Source organism: Siniperca chuatsi, linkage group LG18 (genome assembly GCF_020085105.1).
Source record: "Siniperca chuatsi isolate FFG_IHB_CAS linkage group LG18, ASM2008510v1, whole genome shotgun sequence".
Lineage (NCBI taxonomy): Eukaryota > Metazoa > Chordata > Actinopteri > Centrarchiformes > Sinipercidae > Siniperca > Siniperca chuatsi.
Window position 1 is genome coordinate 22,806,379 of NC_058059.1, and position 19,412 is coordinate 22,825,790.

At 38.6% G+C, this 19,412-nt stretch overlaps 1 protein-coding gene across 18 annotated transcripts in view; it reads right to left on the reverse strand.

The window, feature by feature from the left end:
- Nucleotides 1-10,510: 10,510 nt before the first annotated feature.
- The window catches only part of LOC122866084 (transcription factor 4-like), a 267,666-nt gene continuing 258,764 nt past the window's right edge, over nt 10,511-19,412 (reverse strand). For all 18 annotated transcript variants that reach the window (XM_044175260.1, XM_044175256.1, XM_044175250.1 and 15 more), the window contains one exon: nt 10,511-18,997. In XM_044175260.1, coding sequence (XP_044031195.1) covers nt 18,949-18,997 — 49 coding nt within the window. In that variant the 3' untranslated portion in view covers nt 10,511-18,948. The remainder of the gene's footprint in view (nt 18,998-19,412) is intronic.

The window sequence follows — 19,412 nt, forward strand, 5'->3', positions numbered from 1 at the left end:
ATTCATCCTCTGGGGACAATGAATGTGTGTACCAAATTTCACAGCAAACCATCCAAAAGTTGTTGAGATATTTCAACAAAGAACCAAAAAGTAAACTCCGCGGTGTTACTAGAGGAAAAGTCAAAGGATCACCAAAGTCATTTAAATGTATCTAGGGACCTTGAATATCTGTTAGCAATCCATCAAATAGTTGTCAAGACATTTCCCTCAAAACCGCAAATGTCAACCTCATAGTGGCGCTAGAGGAAAAGTGAGGGGCTCACCAAAGTCAGTTGGATTCATCCTCTGGGATCATAAATGTCTGTACAAAATTTCATAGCAATCCATCTAATAGTTGTCGAGATATTTCAGTCTGGAATAAAGTGGTGATTGCCACATTGCCATCCCTAGAGCCGTGCCACTGCAGTAGCATGGCTAAAACATTCACACTGAAACTGACCCGTCTGTGGAGGGATTTTCTGTCTTCAACCTTTATTTAACCAGGTGTGTAAGATGAAAACAGATTTTTCAGGAATGGTGAAAAACAAAAAGGCAAAACCCTAAAACGAACATGAGGACAAAAATGCTATCATATACAAATAAGAGGCAAGTGTGACCGTAAACCATCAGGGCCAGAGAGATGATTTGTTCTGGGTTTATTCTTATCTGCCGGTGAGATCACAGAAACTCTCAGTATCACAGCAGAGACACTGATGTTGTACTTGTAAAGGTCACAGAGACACCACCAGAAATACCATATTTACATCCCGTTTTCCACATCGTTTGTTTGACTGGCACTTTTTTAATTATGTCATCTCATTACGCCCTCTTCTTCTGCAATGTTTAATGGTACCCAACTGGAGAATTAGCGCTAACTGGACATACAAAAGTGTCTGACACCAGAGATCAGGGATCGCTGTGTCTCCTACCAACAGTCCACACTGGTTTCCTGGAACCATGACCATAATCTTCCCTACATAGCTTGATTTACCTTAACATAACCATACTGTAGTTGCAACAAGTCCTCACATCTAAATATCTAAATAGCCAAGGTAATTTGGCAGCCAATTCCAAAACAACTCAAATGAGTGTTTTCTGAACTGACATCTCTATAGTCAGGACACATCCTGTGGCCAATACCTTATGTGATGCCGGTTTCCCTTAACTATGAACATCAACTAAGCAGTTTGGTTGTCTAATCTTTAACATGACTAAGAGTTTACAGCCATGCTAGCAGCTCTGTGAGGCTGTAGTTAGGCACAGTTAGGTGTATTGAGCTAAATCCTAAATTAAACTTGCTGATGTTTAGCAGGTAAAATTTTTAACAAGATCACCATATTAGTTTAGCATGTTAGCATGCTAACATTTGCTTATTAGCACACATTAGAACACAAAGTACAGCTGAGGCTGATGGGAATGTCATTAGTTTTGTAGGTATTTGGCCATAAACCAAAGTATTGGACAAATTAAAATTTTGACCTGATGATGGCCCTAGATGAAAATAATGGATCACCAAACTACTACAATTTATTTCGAGGGGAACATTTCATGGCAATCCATTTAATAGTTGTTGAGACATTTCACTCAAAACCAAAAATGTCAACCTGCTGGTGGCGCTAGAGGAAAAGTCAGGGGATTACTAAAGTCATTAGGCTTCATCCTCTGGAGGACCATGAATGTCTGTACAAAATGTCATGGCAATCCATCCTATAGTTGTTGAGATATTTCAGTGGTGGACTGACTGACTTTGCCATCCACAGAGCCTTGCCGCTAGCATGGCTAAAAAACTATTGCTGGTGTGTCCTTGCACTACAGATGGGGGCGCTAGATCAGTAGAAGACTCATGTGGGTCGTGTTTTGTTGTTCCCTTAAGAGTACTTGTTGTAGTTCTATTATAACTAGTACTGCTTCTATTACTGTATGCAGTATTGAATTGTTATTCTCCTGACATTTAACCATAATGTACTTGCCCTGCGCCATTATTGTAGAAATAAATCATTTCAAAACATTGCTACAGAACGCACTTTCAGATTTTTCTGAATTTCCCAATATCAACATTTTGTTTGTTTTGATATTTGGTTTTGAAATGTAACGATATCCATTTATCCAAAATGGCACATTTTTGTTATTGTCACAATTATGTAATTCCTGAAAATGTATATTTGATATGGCTGATAATATCCATTTAGCCCAAACAATATTAAGGCAACCACAGAAACATGTTGAAAGATGATCTCTGATGACGACATTTCACCAGTGCTGGAAAACATCCACCAGCCACACCCGATGATTTGTGACAGAAAATCTTGCAACTCTGCTAGGCTCAGGTGAAAAAATTAAGCTCAGACTGAGCAGGTTTAAAAATGTTCCAACAGCGCTGAACTCCTCGTCAGTGTTTGTGAGGGAGTCGAGACCTCCACCCTTCAGTGATTTATTGGAGTCTTCTTTCCTCTGTAAAAACAGAAGTAGGTTGGCATTCCTTAGTATAAATCTACACTTCTAGCTCTCAACTAATAATTTCTTGAAATCCCTCAAAACAAAAAATACTTTTGACTCAAAAAGTCAAAGTATGGAAAGAGTTTAATTAAAGGGTGATTTATCCTTCTCAGATTTAAAGAAAAAAGCAAAAGTCTTGAATATTTCTAAGTCTCAAATCTGTATACTGATATATTCTAATGTTGCTGTAGCACAACCTAGGGGTTTAAAAGCTACCAATTTTGCAAGATGGCTCAGGTTTATATGTGCACCTGTCATCTAAATATGGCTGCAAATGCATGATGTGTTCAAGAGTTTGGCAGTTTATGTTAAACACAAATTTGGCAGCGTGACAGTGGCTCATTGTTGTCCAGATATTGAGATACCTCAACGATACATTTCTACTTGTCTACTGTGATGTGAAAAGTCAAAGCTACAAGCCAGTGAAATAAAAACTTAAAAGTGGGGTATGCGATTCTGAAGTAATCCAATACCCAACCCGTTCCCATTTCCAGGGCGTGAAATACCGATGTTTTGTCACGCCCCTCAGCGTCTCATACAGACGCCTTCAGAAACTACTTGGTTAGGTAGGAAGTCTAGTGACGTAAGTCATGTGACTTCTAAGTCACGTGTTGGTTAGGTTTAGGCAACAAAAGTACTTGGTTAGGAAGTAGGAAGTCTAGTGACATAAGTGATGTAAGTCATGTGACATTACTTGTAACTTAACTTAAAACTTTTGGTCTCACACAGGACACAAACTCCGTTCTCCTGGGTGAAGTCCGCCAGGGAGGCCGCCCAGTACAGCGCCAGGCCGGCCAGCCGGCGCACCACGAAGGCGACCCGAGACCGCTCAGTCGGAAACTGAGACGGGTGTAGGAGGAAAACCAGGTAGCATTTGGCTAGAAACTCCTCGCAGTCACCCACAGAGCCCGAGAAGATCCCAGGCTGTACCAACTCGCCTTCTGGAACCAGGGCCTCATCCACATTTGCATCCCACCAAAGAGCACCACAGAGCGCCACAGGAAGTCATTCCTGCCTGTGGCCATCAAACTATTTAACTCCTCCCTCTAAGGATTAGTCTGTTTGACCCTAGGTCACTAAACTGGACATTGAGCATTACATCTCCGCCATAATTAATAATAATTGTGCAATATTCTGTTTACTACTCAAGTGCAATATTAGTTTTCCCTTGTTAGTTTTTCTTATTACTGTTACGGATATACCTCAATTACTCAGTACAGTACATGCACCTCCGCTTTTACTATTATTTATTACATAATTAGTGACATTGTATTTATACTGTACTTCACCATCTACCAGTAAACCCACTTGGTACTCGACACTTAGTTTATCTTATACTTATACCAACATGTTACTTCATTTATTTCTGACCTGTTTATAGTGTATAATATCGTTTTCTCCTGCACTGACGTAAAGAAGAGCTACTGGAACAAAGAGTTTCCCTACGGGGATCAATAAAGTATTTCTGATTCTGATTCTGATTCTGATTCTAGAGAACATGTGAAGGAAGAACAGTCTGGATGTGCCTATTTTAGGGAGTGAATCTGAAATAAATAGCTTTTCTCGAAAACCTGACAGTGGAGTGTTATAGGACAGTCATGTGCCAAACTGTTGGTGATGTATTGGCTTACATACAGTAGAGGTATGGCTAAGGTGTAGTTTTTGACACGTGTCGTGTGCCACCTGCATGTTTTGGACTCAAGTGTTTTTCAAGTTCTTCTGATGGCTTGACATTATTAAAATCTTAATTGGACTTTATAACTAATATCTAAACCACTTTCTTCCAGCATCATGTAAAATGACATTAGTGAAAACATTTTTTGTGTACAGCGTGTACTTCCGAGCTGGAGGTGTTGGCAACTTTACGATGAACGTGTCATTTGTGGAAGTGACTACACAATCAGCTCATAAAAACATATCATGAAAATATTGGTACATTAACGTCACGCCCTGTAGCCTGCAGCCAGAGACAGATGAAACCACCTTGATGAGTCAAAATGAAGAGTCATCCTGGTCTGAATAGACAGTTTACTGCAGAGGCATCATCAGCTCAGGAGGCAATCCCTTCAACAGAAGAACCATTTCCTTTAAACCATGACGTGATTTGTGACCTGTCAAGGCTTGTAACAACAAGCTGGTAACATTAAAACCTGTAAATATATGGGATTAGTGTCAAATAAGGACTTCATTTACTCTGTGAATTAAACAGAAATCACCAGAGCCACAGAAAAAGCTGTATTAAGTCAAGATTGAACTGTTGTGTTGATGTTGCAAAAATAAAGGAGATTGATGATGAAAAAGAAGATTGAAGAAGATGAAGACTTTCACAGCAGTTATTACAGACCACTGGATATCTCCAGCTAATACGAATCCATCGAAACATAGATTTAAATGTGTTACTTGAAGCTGAAATCATTTGTCCTCTTTCTAATGTGCTTATACTGTTCAGTGTCACAAGAGACCTACAGCCTGTCCCAGCATGCATTGGGTGATTTGCACCCAGTGGTACAGGACAGGACGCCAGTCTATCACAGGGTTGATACATATAGACAAACATTCACATTCACACCAATGGGAAATTTTGAATCTTCAATTCACCTGCATGTCTTTGGACTGTGGGAGGAAACTGGAGCACCCATAGAAAACCTACACTTGTGTGCACAAGATGTATAACAACAACACGGTCAATAACACATTGTATGTGGTTCGTTTAACCTACAGACAATCTATGGTTTTACGGAGTGTTCCAGAGGTGCAGTGGTGCTTGTACTTTGTACAAGTGTTTGACGTATACCCATATATACTGTAGAACCAGCTAAAAAAATCCAGAAATACTTATCTCTGTCCATCTTGTAGAGCAAGGCTGCCACCAATCATGTTACAAACTTTTCTGTAACCTATGGCATTAACTGCGAATAGGAGACTTTTGTTCCCTGACTTCCCTGATTGAACAAAGAGTTTCCCTACGGGGATCAATAAAGTATTTCTGATTCATCCTTTAAGGCAGTGCCTCCTCCCAGGAAGCGTACAGGACCTGCATGGGGAGGAATACTGTTGTCAGGATAAACTCAAGGAAGAAAAGTCCGTTCTCCTGCTGTTGTTTCATAACCTGTGCGCTTTATGGAAGGTTATGAAATGAGTGAGTACAGTTTAAACACTAGTAGCTAGCTAATCGTGCACATGCACAACCTCAAATATGAAGTGAACACACTGTTGGGATTCAGGTAGGTCAGGATTGGTTATTAGCAAAATTACAAAGATATTTATGAATATTTATAAAATTATTATTATGGATTAATAATTATGGGGCACCACCTTGGAATCAGGGACCAATAACTAAACATGGGAAAACAGTCTCAAAGGTGGTTGTCCACTCAAAAACACTGATTTAACGAGTCTATTTGACCTTAGCACTGATTAATAATCATTAACTTCAGCCAACAACCACTATCGTCTATTCTGAACACAATAAGCATACAACAATCAGCAAGCATATAGGGTGTGTGTGTGTATGTGTGTGTGGGATAATAGAAAGGGTGGGTGCGAGGAAGACGGCAGACGTGACCACGTGGGTGGTAGTCACGCATAGATCCAAAATGGCGGGCAGGCCCACGAAAGTCAAACAAAGGAGAGAGCCAAAATGTAGGACATGCTCTATTTGTCCTCATGATGCTGTGGAGCGTAGCTAGTTAGGCTAACACGCTCTCTCTCTCCTCTTGGTCAAGGCTTTACCTTTTCCAAGCAGGCCGCTGTCTTTGTTCTCCACACGTGTTGAGGCCGAACAACACCAAACCACATTAAAAAAATTAATCAAAAAGAATTAATTGTCTCACTGTGATTACGCCAATGACAGTCACAAGCTAGAGGGAGAAGCATCCCAGAAGGAGATGATGAGTTTGAAATAAGGTTAGTTAAGAAACACTCCACTGGCAGCCGTGTCATCACTGATTCGATTCTGATTCACAAGGTCCCAATTTGATTCGTTTTCCAATTTGATTCGATACCGATTCGGTTAGGGATATTTTGGTAATAAGACCAATTTTGCTTGGATATGAAAGAGATTCTCGGAGAACTGATGCTGTTAATTGTACAAGGAACCCTCTAACCTGGTGCATTATTAAAAATATTAATGTTTGTGAACTTCTTTCTCCTCACGTTTGGCGCATCTGTGCTGTTTTTAGCTCAAGTTCATCAAGCTAGCAGCACAATACATGAAAGCAGCCAAATCTGTAAAGTTTCCCCAAGTATTCCAGTGTTGCACCCTCGGTACAACTTCCGATCCGCGGCGCCCGACTGGCTGCACTTTGCGGCCGGAGAAAGCTTCTCCTGGAGAGCAACTAACACTGGTGGCCGGGGTCCATCTGCAGCGTTTTTCTCTCTCGCTTCACTCCAGCACTTCTCTGCCAGAAAAAAAATGCTAGGCTATATGGACACAAGCCCTAACGGGATTAAAGCTTCACGCATCCACGGGAAAAGGCATATATTAAAGGATCAATCTCGGGTTTTATGAACTGATATCAGATAATTCAAATGAGGATTAATTTGATTCAGAAAATTGATTTTTTAAACCCAGCCCTAGTTACCACAGGGTTTCACAAGTGACCACTGTTTTCTCAACAGCTGCTACTAGCATAACCAGCCCATTCTCATTCCCAGGGCGTCAAATAGCGATGTTTTGTCACGCCCCTCTGCGTCATATAAACACGCACAAGGTACCCTTTAACGTCTGCGGCACAGAGCTGCCAGAAAGCCTTTGTGAAATGAAATCAAGGCCTCAACGACGCTTCTCTGTACAATCATTGTATCAAACCTGCCTCATGTTAGATAAATGGTTGTGATTGGCCCGACCGGGGCCATGGCGGGTGGAAGTCTGTCTGAACGGGAGGGGGACCAGATGCATCTGCCAGAGCAAATAAAACATGAACTCGCAGATGTGTCTGGTTCCCAGGCTAACGCAGCGTAGTTATCTAAAGAAGTTAAAAGCACCAGGTAGCCTACAACATTAAAATGCTGTTTAGGCTACATGCATAAATAATTAGAATCCAATAATATAATAAATATAAAGATAACTCTTAAAAATATAACTAGCTTATATTTTTACATTTTAAAACATACATAAAAATTTGAATTCATGACTTTTACATGTTTTACAAGTTGACTTAAAGGTCCAGTATGTAATATTCAGCGGGATCTTTTAGCATAAATGGAATAAAATATTTATGTATTTAAGTATGTTTAATTAGTGTATAATCACTTGAAAATAAGAATCGTTGTGTTTCCATTACCTTAAAATAAGCCCTTTATAGCTACATAGGAGCAGGTCCCCTTCTATGGAGGTTGCCATGTTGCACTGCCATGTTTTCTACAGTAGCCCAGAAGGGACAAACCATACACTGGCTCTATAGAGGGCCTTTCGGATTTTTACGTTGAAGTGGCTTCACGGCGGTGGCGCGATAGCACCATTTGGAATATGAAGAAGAAGAAGAAATTACAGGAGAACGTGGTTGCTGGTGCTCGCTAACCATTTTGTGTTGTGAGAAGTTTGAGAACCCACAATTTTACAAATGGAGGATCATTTTTATTATTTAAGAATCCTCGTCGTCAAAGAAGCAAAAACATGAATAAGCAAAACAAAATAGTGTCAGGAGACGGTATAAAACAAGGATAAACAGTGGTGTGGCCTTTCCCAAATGGAAATCGCTGATGAGGGACAAATGTTTTCAGAGTGACGCAGAACTTGCCTGTTTTCTGCTGGACAGGTAATGTAGTCTTCCATGTAATTTATTGTTTGATAGCTTTAGCTAACATGGCAGTAGTAATCTAAAGTAATCCCTTTCCCTGTGTGAATGTTGACAAATATCTAATTGCAACCAGGATTGTAATTTTTCATGTATACACCAGAACTAAATTTTATCCTGGACCCAAAAAACCAGGTGACGTTACCGAAATCAGCCCACAGATGCTGAAAATGATTGTCAATAAAAGTGTAACGTTAAACAAAAACACTTTGGAGCTTATGTCAGCCAACAACTAACATAACGTTAGCCAAACTTCACATTTTACAGTCCTGTTGGAAAATATTTATTTATGCCTATTGCTAATTATTAAATCAAAACTTTGCAGTGCCTATACCTGATAGCTGTTGAGCTATTATTGATTTATTTTGGTATGTTTGTCCAGGTGAGCCAAACCTCCAAACACCTTAGGACGAAACAGAATGTATTACAGGGATCTGCGACTGTGTCATGAAGCACTTCATTTCTTGATGTTGCTGTCTGTTGTTTCTGCAGCTGTGAGAGAGGTCCCGCCACATCGACTCCCATGAAGGGAAAACCTTTTCAAGTCACAGCTCCTGTACAAGAAAAATGCCAGAAGATACAGCGTATACGCAGTGAAATTGGGTAGGGATGCCTTCAACCGGATGACTCCCGGGCCTTGGTCTGGAGACCCCCATACCTGCACCAGTCACATCAGACTTGCAGACACAAGTCAGGAGAGGTCTAGGTAAGTGACACACATTTGTTTGCCTATATTGTAGCATATTAACTTACCCTCATACTCTTGGTGAAATAGCATTATTTTCACAAAACTGTTAAAAACTATAAAATAGTATATTAACTTTAATGCGTGATGGTCTTCAGACCAGTTTCCCATGCAGCTGCTGATGTGGAATGATCCAGATTGGAGTTCACCATGCTTCTTTCGACAATAAATAGCTGAATCGTGTGAATGCGTGTAAAACCTTCTTCAAAGCAGTACTGGGAAAAGTGTGGCAGTTTGCTCACACAGTTGGCTCGCTCCTGGCAACGGCATTTCCCCTCCCGGTCTGTAGGCATGTCCCGACAGTTACCACAAGTACACCAGAAAAAGGTGCCTGCATGCCATGCCTGCGCTGATGCATCATCAGGGCATCAGAAAGTAGCCATGGCTGCCTCTCCAGCAGTTGGGTGGTGAGCTCTCTGTGCTCTTCCAGGCTCATCTCTTGAAGAAGTCTTTAAAGAAATGAAACACAGGAAAAACACATAAGGTGTTATAAGTTGCATGTTATTATGTTGGCAATATGGTAATGGCACTGCAGATTAGGGTTTGTAGGCTGTTCAGCTTTCCCCCAACATGTCTAAAACAATAACATAGGTTGAAAAACTGTTGCTGCATCATTCAGTAGCGTCACTGTCATTTCCCAGGCAACGACTTACGTTACACTGTGATAACAGATCAAACTGAAACTACAGACTACAGTAACATTGCTACGTGTAAAGCACAGAGCTAATGCACTATGAAAATACCACTTTGTGTTGTATCGGTATTGTTCATATCGTGCAGACCGGGTGAGAATATAATAAAATAACTTTAGAAATACAAACTTCCGTTACTTCTCTTCAGTCCCTTTGGTGGTCTTACTGGTCTTTCAATCTGCAAACGGAGAAAAAATATGTCTCCTGCTATCACTATCTCACAATCAGAATAAACGCCTACAATAGCTTTTTAGCATTACTAACCTAATGTTAGCTTGTATTAACGTTACCAATCAAATGCTAACACAATGTGGAACAAGTAATAATAATGTTGCTATGACCTATAGTTTTACAGACTAAATAACTAAATACAATTTCTAAATCGATCTATCTCATGGAAGCTCATCGCTTGACGGAAGACTCGATGCTGTCGAATATGACATCATTGGAAGTGGCTAATGGCACGTGGAGGCCACCGTAGATTCTCCTACACGCTTGGAAGGGGAGGGATGAGGGAAGTGCCTTCAGTTGGTTGCAATCTGCAACCTCACCGCTAGATGCCACTAAATCTTACATACTGCTCCTTTAAGTTAGTTAAGGTTACTGCGGGAAAGAAAACAAATAAGCGTATTTCCCAAAATGATGAACTATTCCTTTAACTGTGTCTAAGAATTTTTTTCCATTTGTTTTTGTTGATCTGAGCAATATCAAAGATTTCCCCAAACATCCACCAACTTGCACTGCATGTCATTTTCCCTCCAATGCTGTAAAGAATAAAAAGAAAGAGGCATTCAAAGCACTGCATTATAAAAATGGCACATTTATTGCTACAGAACGGTCATGAACATGAACCTCATTGAATCACTACAAGATGAGAACCAACAGGCAACGAACAGCCAACTGTTGGGCTTACGAGGAAGAATAAAACCCTCAGCACAGAAATTAGAAAGAACCTGTTCCCCAACATCTCCACTGATCTGGAATAAAAACAAAGTGTAATAATAACAACAGCAACAATAACAGCAACCATAAGGACAATAATAATTATATAACGTAAAAAACAAAGACAAATAATACAACATTAACCAGAAATAATTAAGAAAATGGAAGGGTAGAAAAGAACATATGCACCAAAAAATACAATGAAATAAAGATTTGAGGCACTCAGCCAAACACTGAGAAAAAAATGTAACTGCTGTGTTTCTGTATGTTATTTTATTACATTTTTTTGGGATATTTTGTATTATCATTTGTTGTCAGTTGAGATGGGTCATCCCCAACTGTGGCCTCTAACCTTGACCAGACAGGAAACCTCACAGGGTCGTCTTCAGTAACACATGGGTCAGATAAAAGATTACAAAAAATGTAAAAATTATAAAGTGGAATATTTTATTGTAGTTATTCTGTTCTTATACAGTAATCTGACTTATTTTTTCTTTACTTATTATTTTCAGTATTCATGGTATAAAACGATTGCCCCTGCAAAAATTAAGCCAAATATGTTTAAATTTATGATTGATTTAGTTAAAATGTTGCATCTAATAGTGTGCGCTAAGTCTACTCATAGCAAAAGAGCACTACACAAAGGAAGCTTTAACAAAAAGCCCAGGCACTGACAACAGGGTAATTCTGGTTTGTGTATTTTTTTCTTTTCCATTTCTTTACTGAATTGCATCAAAAGAAACAAAGAAAAAAGGCCACACGTTATATATTTTCACCTGCACATGATTATAATACTGAAAAATGTAGCATGGCTTTCAAAATTATAAACAATGCTTACAGGGAGAACATGATGAACTGAATAAGCAGATGAGTTAACATCATCAGTCAATTGTTTATTTGTGCTTGTTGTTTATACTGTTGTTGGAAACTACAGAGTCCAGTGTACTGTTTTCCATGGGGATTTAAAAAAAATGTTTATTTGCAAATGTTTCAATGAATTGTTCCCTGTTATTACTAATTTGTGTTTAAATTTGAATTTTGGGCCCTCCAATTACTTAATCGTATCCTGGTTCCTGACCTCTGATTTGCTGCCCACATCTGATTTGTTCATAGATTCAAACAGGTCTGCTGTTGTTCTCATTGATAGCTATTTTAGTTGGTTGGAGAAACAATCGACCAATCAGAACTTTGTAGGCGGGATTAACAATGCAGATGTTATCTTCTTGGCGACAAGCATGGATGAGATGGATGCAGCGGTGCAGGTTGTTGTTAATTGATTTACAGAAACTACGATTCTTAAATCCACATATTTCACCAAGTTAGCTGGAATAAAATTCAAAACTTTTCTCATCCTCAGCTCATCTTATATGATCAGTTCACCAAAATCACAAATAAACACTTTCCTATTTATTCCGAGTGGTTTGTTTGTGTTGAAAACTGAAAATCAGTATCAACTCCAAGTCTATCTGGTTTGCATGTTACAAATATTGAATAGCTGTAGATATAGTAATTATAAAGACATTGTGGTTTTAGCATCAGTTAGTGTTGGAGTTATTTGTTGACCAACAACCAATGGATGCAGTGACAGCGGATAGCATTTCAAAAGTCAAGTCCCCAGAGTGGAGTTGCCAGGTTTGAGCTCTGTCCTAACTCTACTGTCCACAAAACACAGCTGACTCTTGGATGGATCTGTGGCTAGCTAGTTGGCTAAAAGATACAACATGTAAATCAGACAGCTTTGGAGTTGTTGAAGTATTTTTTCTCTTTTGTTGGAGTTAAGCTAGCAGTTTCCCCCTGCCTGCAGTCTTTGTGCTAAGATAGGCTAAACATATCCTGGAACTATCTCTCCAATGGACGCACAGAGATGAAAATGATATCCATCTTGTAAACCGACTCTGGGTGAAAATGTATGGTAGGATTAACCAACTGAAAAACCATGGCACTTAACATCAAACATTTCACCAATAAACATAATCCAGAATTTACTGAAATGTAAAATGTCAAAAAGTGATTGATTTACTGTGGCTTTACTGAACAGTAATAGCACATGATTTGTGAAATTTGAACTTCGTAAAACAGAGTTAATTAGGACCCTAAAAGAACAAATGTCTCAAAAATTATGTGAACTCAATTTCGCCTTTGTCAGCAACTTAATAAAAACTAAAATACTGGTATGGTTTAATAAGCTTCGATCACAAGAACAAATTAATTTAATCTCAGTTTTCAAAAAGTAAGACATATGCTTCAGTATAAATAAGTTCTACTGATTTATGAATATGAAACTCGTAAAATATTCAATGCCTTAAGAGAAATCCTCAGCAAGAATAAATTGAAAATACTGGCAGGAGTTTTAAATCTTTTTTGTTCTGGCAGTGTACATTTGTACGATTTAAACTTAGTGTTATATAGAGGTTCAACACATGAAAACAGGCTCCTTTGATTGTTCATTTTGTCATTGTCTTTCACAGGAATTATAGTATACTTTTTTGCAAAAGAAGTGCCATGTTAACATCCATACAGTCATTTGTATAAAATGTTTAAAATGTTTCTTTAATTCTTTTGTGTGGAAAAAATACAAATTAAATTCAGTATTATATAAATGTACCAAATGTCAGATTTGTTGTGCTACTGATGTTGGTTAGTGCTCATGTCTGGAGTATACCGAGTGTATTTGTTCATTAAATGGGGTTATCATGAGAAAAGAGAGAAATGCTTACTGTTTCTAACATTGCTGGGAAAAGAAAGGACAGGAGTGGCCATTTTGAATTCAACTCATTATTGCAGTAAAACTGGTACAGAGTAACAGATTACAAAGCTCATGGCACAGTCACTGAAAAAGAGAAATGAGGTGTGTATGTACAACAAGGAGGGAAAAGAAAAAAGTTAACATCTTGGCTAATAGAAACATCAGGGGTAACATAAAAATGAGGATACTGTAATTCGGGAGATGACTTGATTATACAACAAAGAGAAAATATTAATTGAAGCATTGCAAAAATAACATTACTTAAAAAATACATTTAGCACTTACACTGACAGATTCAATCCTAGGTCCGATTCAAAGCAGCTTCTTCTTTTGATAAAAAGCTCAATTTTAATGGCAAACGCTAAAAACAAATGACTGAAACTGCCTTGCATGTGATCTAATATCTTTTTGGGGAAATAGCTGATAAGATTGTTAGCTGACGACCTGCTTTTATATATTAGCAACACTCCAATCTTTTACATACTGTTCATATATTAATCTTGAATCAGGTGCTGAGGGTCTTTCATTTAATCAACATTTACAACCCATCTTGAAGAAAATAAATGCACAGGAGTCAGAGCCGGCCCAAAGACACCAGGGGGAACCAAAGTGAATTGAATTTGGGTACCTCAGTTAGGTTTTTGTAATAATTTATGTAATTAAGTATAAAATATTTGAATAATTTCTAAAAAGGTGTTATGACAAAAAAAACAATATTATGTTATAACACGTTTTTATAATAACAAAAGTTTTGGATTATCAAAATAAATTTTGCGGGTACATATCAAAATCAGGTAGTGTATTTCTCAGTTATGATATCCTGTGTTTTTATTAATTTTTTCATTTGCACTTTCCCTACGAATAGCATTTTACAGAAAAGGTATTTGTATTGTTGTTTTTTTTTTTTTTACCAGTTTCATCAGGTTATTTTTTTCTTTGACAATCAAAGTCAAAATGAATTCTTCACATGGCTCTCGCTGGCTCTGACACGAGTGATTCTTGGTTCAAGCAAAGATAATAATTTGACTTACACTTCAGATGGTCGGGACCAAAACCACAAACAGTACTGAGCACCACTGACCAAAACTAAAAGTTGGCACCTGGCTACTGTAATCGGACGAATACAACCTCACTAAAAATAAAAACAAGTTCATCATCATCACCTCTCACTGGCAAGTCCTCACCCTACAGAAACCCCACAGAAAATGTTTGATGATTATTTACAAAAAATACAATTAAAAATGGTAATGTCATGAGGCGTGGAGAATTAAACAAATATCATATCTTTTATGATTTCTGATGATTTCCTCCCACAAACCCTCAAAATGTTCCCCACAGATATAAACATAATGTTGAAAAAAAAAATGATTTAGAACTTTTGACCTCACTACATTTTCAATGTGACACATTTTTTCAACACACTGAATTTTACTTTTTCATCTTTTAACAAAAAAACCGATACAACATATTTCTAAAACACAAAATAACAACAGTCTACATGTAAAAATATAACTTTTACATACACAATTTCAAAATAATGGTAAAGTTTGCCATTTTGTTGCATACAATTTACAAACGTCTGTGTGTTGTTGCCTTGGATAGATAGCAGTGAATGGAGCTGATGGAACTCCGGTCCCATTTTGTCTTGCGCAGGATGCTGTACTAGTCAGAGGGTGTTGTCATGGCAACAACAGAGAACACAACAAAGTCAGTTGAAATTTTATAACACTGAGGGGCCTCGCCAACTTCTGCCAGTTCAGTCTTTGAGAAAATAATTCCTCCCCAAGCAAACACTCCTTTGCAACAGAAAATAAAAAAATAACAGAAAATGGCACCCTCCTTATATATTGTATATATTTTTTTTGTACATTTATATATAGATTGATTTATTCAAATAGATTCTTTTCCAGTTTCCGTGCTTTCCTGTTGATTGGGTAGGATTTTAACCGCGTCAAAATGACTACCGACAGAGAACAATGCTGTCGGATAGTGAATTGTGTTGTTTTTTTTGTTTTTTTGTTTTTTGTTTTTTACATTTTCTATAATAGACATGTAAACCAGAACAGACAAAGAAAAAGTAATAAGAGAAAAGATTATTCTTAAAAAAGAGAAATAAAGAAAATCTGTTTTACAACATACGACCACACACTTTGTACTGAAGACTACATTGGCTTACGGACAAGCCGATCAAATATTGATAAAAAGCTGATAAGCTATAATACAAGAAAAGACGCGTTGTTCACCATGGAAACAGGGCTGGGGCTTGGAACAGGAAAGGTTGGGGGTTATGGAGGACTTTGGGGGACAAAAAGGACTGGGACGGGTGTTTGTCTTGCTAAATCAAGCGTCTGTCTCACTGGCTCGAAGCCAGAACACGCTGTCTAATTACATATAAGCGTACAGTACATTAAATACAGTTTAGTTTTTTTATCCAAAAAATACTTTTTTTTCCTTTTTAGCTTTTTTTAAATTCCCAGGTCTGGTAAAAAACCTGACTGCATAGAACCTAACGACTAAGAACAGGTTTCCCTAAGCTTGCATCCTATTAAAAGACCAGGTAAATGACCTCCTCTGGCAACTCGAATGATATGAACTCTAAAAAGGCACATTGGTAGAATGTGAATGTTCAAATTGCATCTGTGGGACCGCTTAGGTGGGGCAAGAGGCTGGGTAGAGGGGCTAGGGCTCTGGTTTAGGGCTCATAAGGCTAGGGTCAGCAGAGAAGACAGCACTGGGACTGGGGATTAAACATAGGCCTGGATTGAGGAGGGTTCAAACTGGGGCACAGGCAAAAGGGAACTTTCAGATTGAAACCAGAAAACAATGGATGTTCTTGCAGATATTCCAAATACCTTCATCTGTTGCGAAAGAGTAGACCTTGATGCATAGCAACGCAATAAACATTAAAGTTTTCTGCCTGACCTATCTGGTCTGAAACTTTGAAACTCAGAAGTAATATACTGTATTAGTGGTTAGGCTTCTGGATTAGACCTTCCTCAGATGTAGACTACTGATATAGCTTCAGTTGATTCAAATATGCCTATTTTGAACAATTTTTTTAAAATGTACATGTATTTTGAGCAAACCAAGGTAATCAAAATGTCTGGGCCCTACGTACTGGACTCATACCAGACTCATGATGAATGACACACAAGAATACACAGGTTTTTTTCTGGTTTGGGAGTCACTGGCCCAAAGCATCTGAGTGCTGCTAACTGTAGCTGATGCTAAGGCCAAATCAGCCAAAATCTGAAATCCTAAAACCTAGCCTAATTCCAAACAGGAATCCCATTGGGACTGCAGGATTCCTGATTAAATTTGAGTCTCTACTCTCTACAATGCAATGCATTGCACCAGAAAAGTAGAGTGTTTGAAATTTTGCCAGGCATCACGCAAAAACACCATCAAGCAAAGCATTGCAAGGACTATGATATTTGAAGCAACTAATGGTCCCAGCAACAGACACATCAACTACAATAAACTTAGATAGCAAATGTCAATCAGAAAGTCCCCCAAGGTTGGTACTCAGGACTGGAAAGATGTCTGATGTTGGGGTTAGAGGTTTAGGGATATAATCGGCCAGATACTAAACCAGGAAATTAGGGTATCTAATGAATCCAACACAGGAATGCTTTGACTACTGCTGCTTGGGCCCCAGAAGAAAATTATACACCCCTCACCCTGATGATTATTCCCTTGCTTCCCTTGCAGAGTCATCATCATTTAGATCTCTGGATTCTCAGTTTTTCCTTATCTCCCTCTATCTCTAGCTCCTCAGAATGTTGGACCACTTCAATCCTGCTTTTCCCCTTACCCTTCCATGACTCCCAAAACTCTTATAGTTCAGGTCTTCAGGAAATCGGGAGCACTTAATTCAAGTAGAGTGATCAGGATTCAGGGAATGTGCTGAACACAGAATAGAATTTACTTCAGTGATCAGTCCAGCCCTCTTCCCTCTCATCCACCCATCCATAATTTTCTATCATCTGTCTTCTCAACCATCTGCCCAGTACCCTTCAATTTCAGCAAAGGCCTGGACACCATTTAAAAAAATGACTACTCTGCCCATGCTCACGAATATATGAAAGGACTCTGATTCGGGAAGTATGCTAGAGCTCTTCCTTTCTGTCGTCATTTTCGCATCTGCACTACAAACACAACAATCTCTAATGAAGATGTCAAGAAAAGTCTTTCCTTCCTGCCGCATTTAGAAGTACACTTTTTCATTACAGCATGATTCTTCCTCCCTGTCTTTCTTCTGTAATTCTTCTACCTTCAATAATTTAAACACCTCAGTCCCTCTGGAGTCACTCGCTGATTGATTGATTGATTAACTGATTCAATGATTGATTCTCTAGGTATTCTCTTCCTCTCAGTAGATACACACGGGCCATTTGGGTACAACTGTCCAGGCTCTTATATTCGTGTTCACACTAAAAAGTTAGCAGTTCGTACAATTTAACCTATTAGCATGAAACACTAATGAAAATACATAAACATGTTCAGACTTTTTTTACACTGACAATCTATTGTTTTATGTTTGCATTTTACGAAGGAATGTATTAGAAGGGGAAGAACGAGTTGCCACTGTTTTTCTTGTTTAGCCCCGCTCCTTTCTAGGCATCTATGATAGTCAAAAAGCAATTTTTGTTCAGATCACTCGGCATATCAAGCACCTCAGAAAAGCAGTAGGGTCTCAACAGATTCCTAATAGCATGTGAATTTATTCTTTAATCTGTGAAAATGTGTGGTTTGTAAGGGGATATATGAGTGGGAAGCTTGCTTCCATGTTACGTCCTGGAATTTTCCTGTTCTTTTTTTGTTTTGTTTGCTTTGCTTCTCCATGTGTATCTATCTGACTGGTTTGCATCCAAGAGGAGATCAGGCACAGCTTCATCCACAGTGTGGCGTTAGATTGCCATTCAGTCAGAGACGCGCTGAAGCTGCATTCAACAACAGCTGCGCAATGTTGCTTTAAAAAAAAAATCTCTTTAAACACTTTGTGATATGTTTTGCTGCGTTCTGAACAACTTACCAACCCGTACCCTCCTCACTGCCTGCATCCAGTTGCACTTTTTTAACACATTTTTTTGTAATTTTTTCCTTTTCTCATATATATATATACTATATATAGAACCCTTTTGTTCTTTGAAACTGGGAATGCTGATAAAACAAGTAGTACAAGAAGAAGAATTTCTTGGATGATGTGATTCCAAAGACTTTTGTCCATTGCTGTCACTTTGTGTCAAAAGCTCCCACTAACTGCCACTTTGTAGCAGCCATGTTACATCGGCCGTTTTAACGTCTCCACAAAGTAGCTTCCAGTTCACTTCAGCTGGAGATGCAAAGTGACCAAAGCGACTAATGTGACTCTGCAGTTCGTGTTCTCGACAGAACGGAGACGAAGGTGAAGAGGAGGATCAGAGACGACAGACAAGAGGTGAGAAAGAGGCTGATCTGATTGGTTAGGCTGAAGTTCCAGAGAATCTGATTGGTCAGGCTGAAGCAACAACAGGTTTGATCGATTGCCGGGTTGTCATGGAAACGTCGTCAGAGGAAGTGGTCACTCATCATCTTGATGAACTCTGGCACCTTGGACCTGGAGAGACAAAGAGAAAAAATAAAGGAAGGGAGGATTTGGAAGGAAATGTACACATAACATTGCACACACAAACACACACAGAAAAAATGAGTTTACTTTTACTGTAAAGCCCTAATAGTGCTCCCCTAGTGGTAGGAGTATTTATTTCACCCCAAACCAAAAGTAGGGCTATAAAAGTAAAGTTCTAAATCTCAAAAATTATGGATCATTTGAAAATGATCAGCAGGAATGTGAAGTATATAATGTGATATAGCATTGCACTAAAGTTATGTGCTGTGATGTTGGGTGTGGTCAGAGCTGCGTAGTCATTCAGAACAAGGACAAACCTCAACATGTATGTATGTATAAATAAAGAAGAAAAGACTTTACTTATTACATAATTTCTTTCACTGTAAAGCTATTACAGATAAGA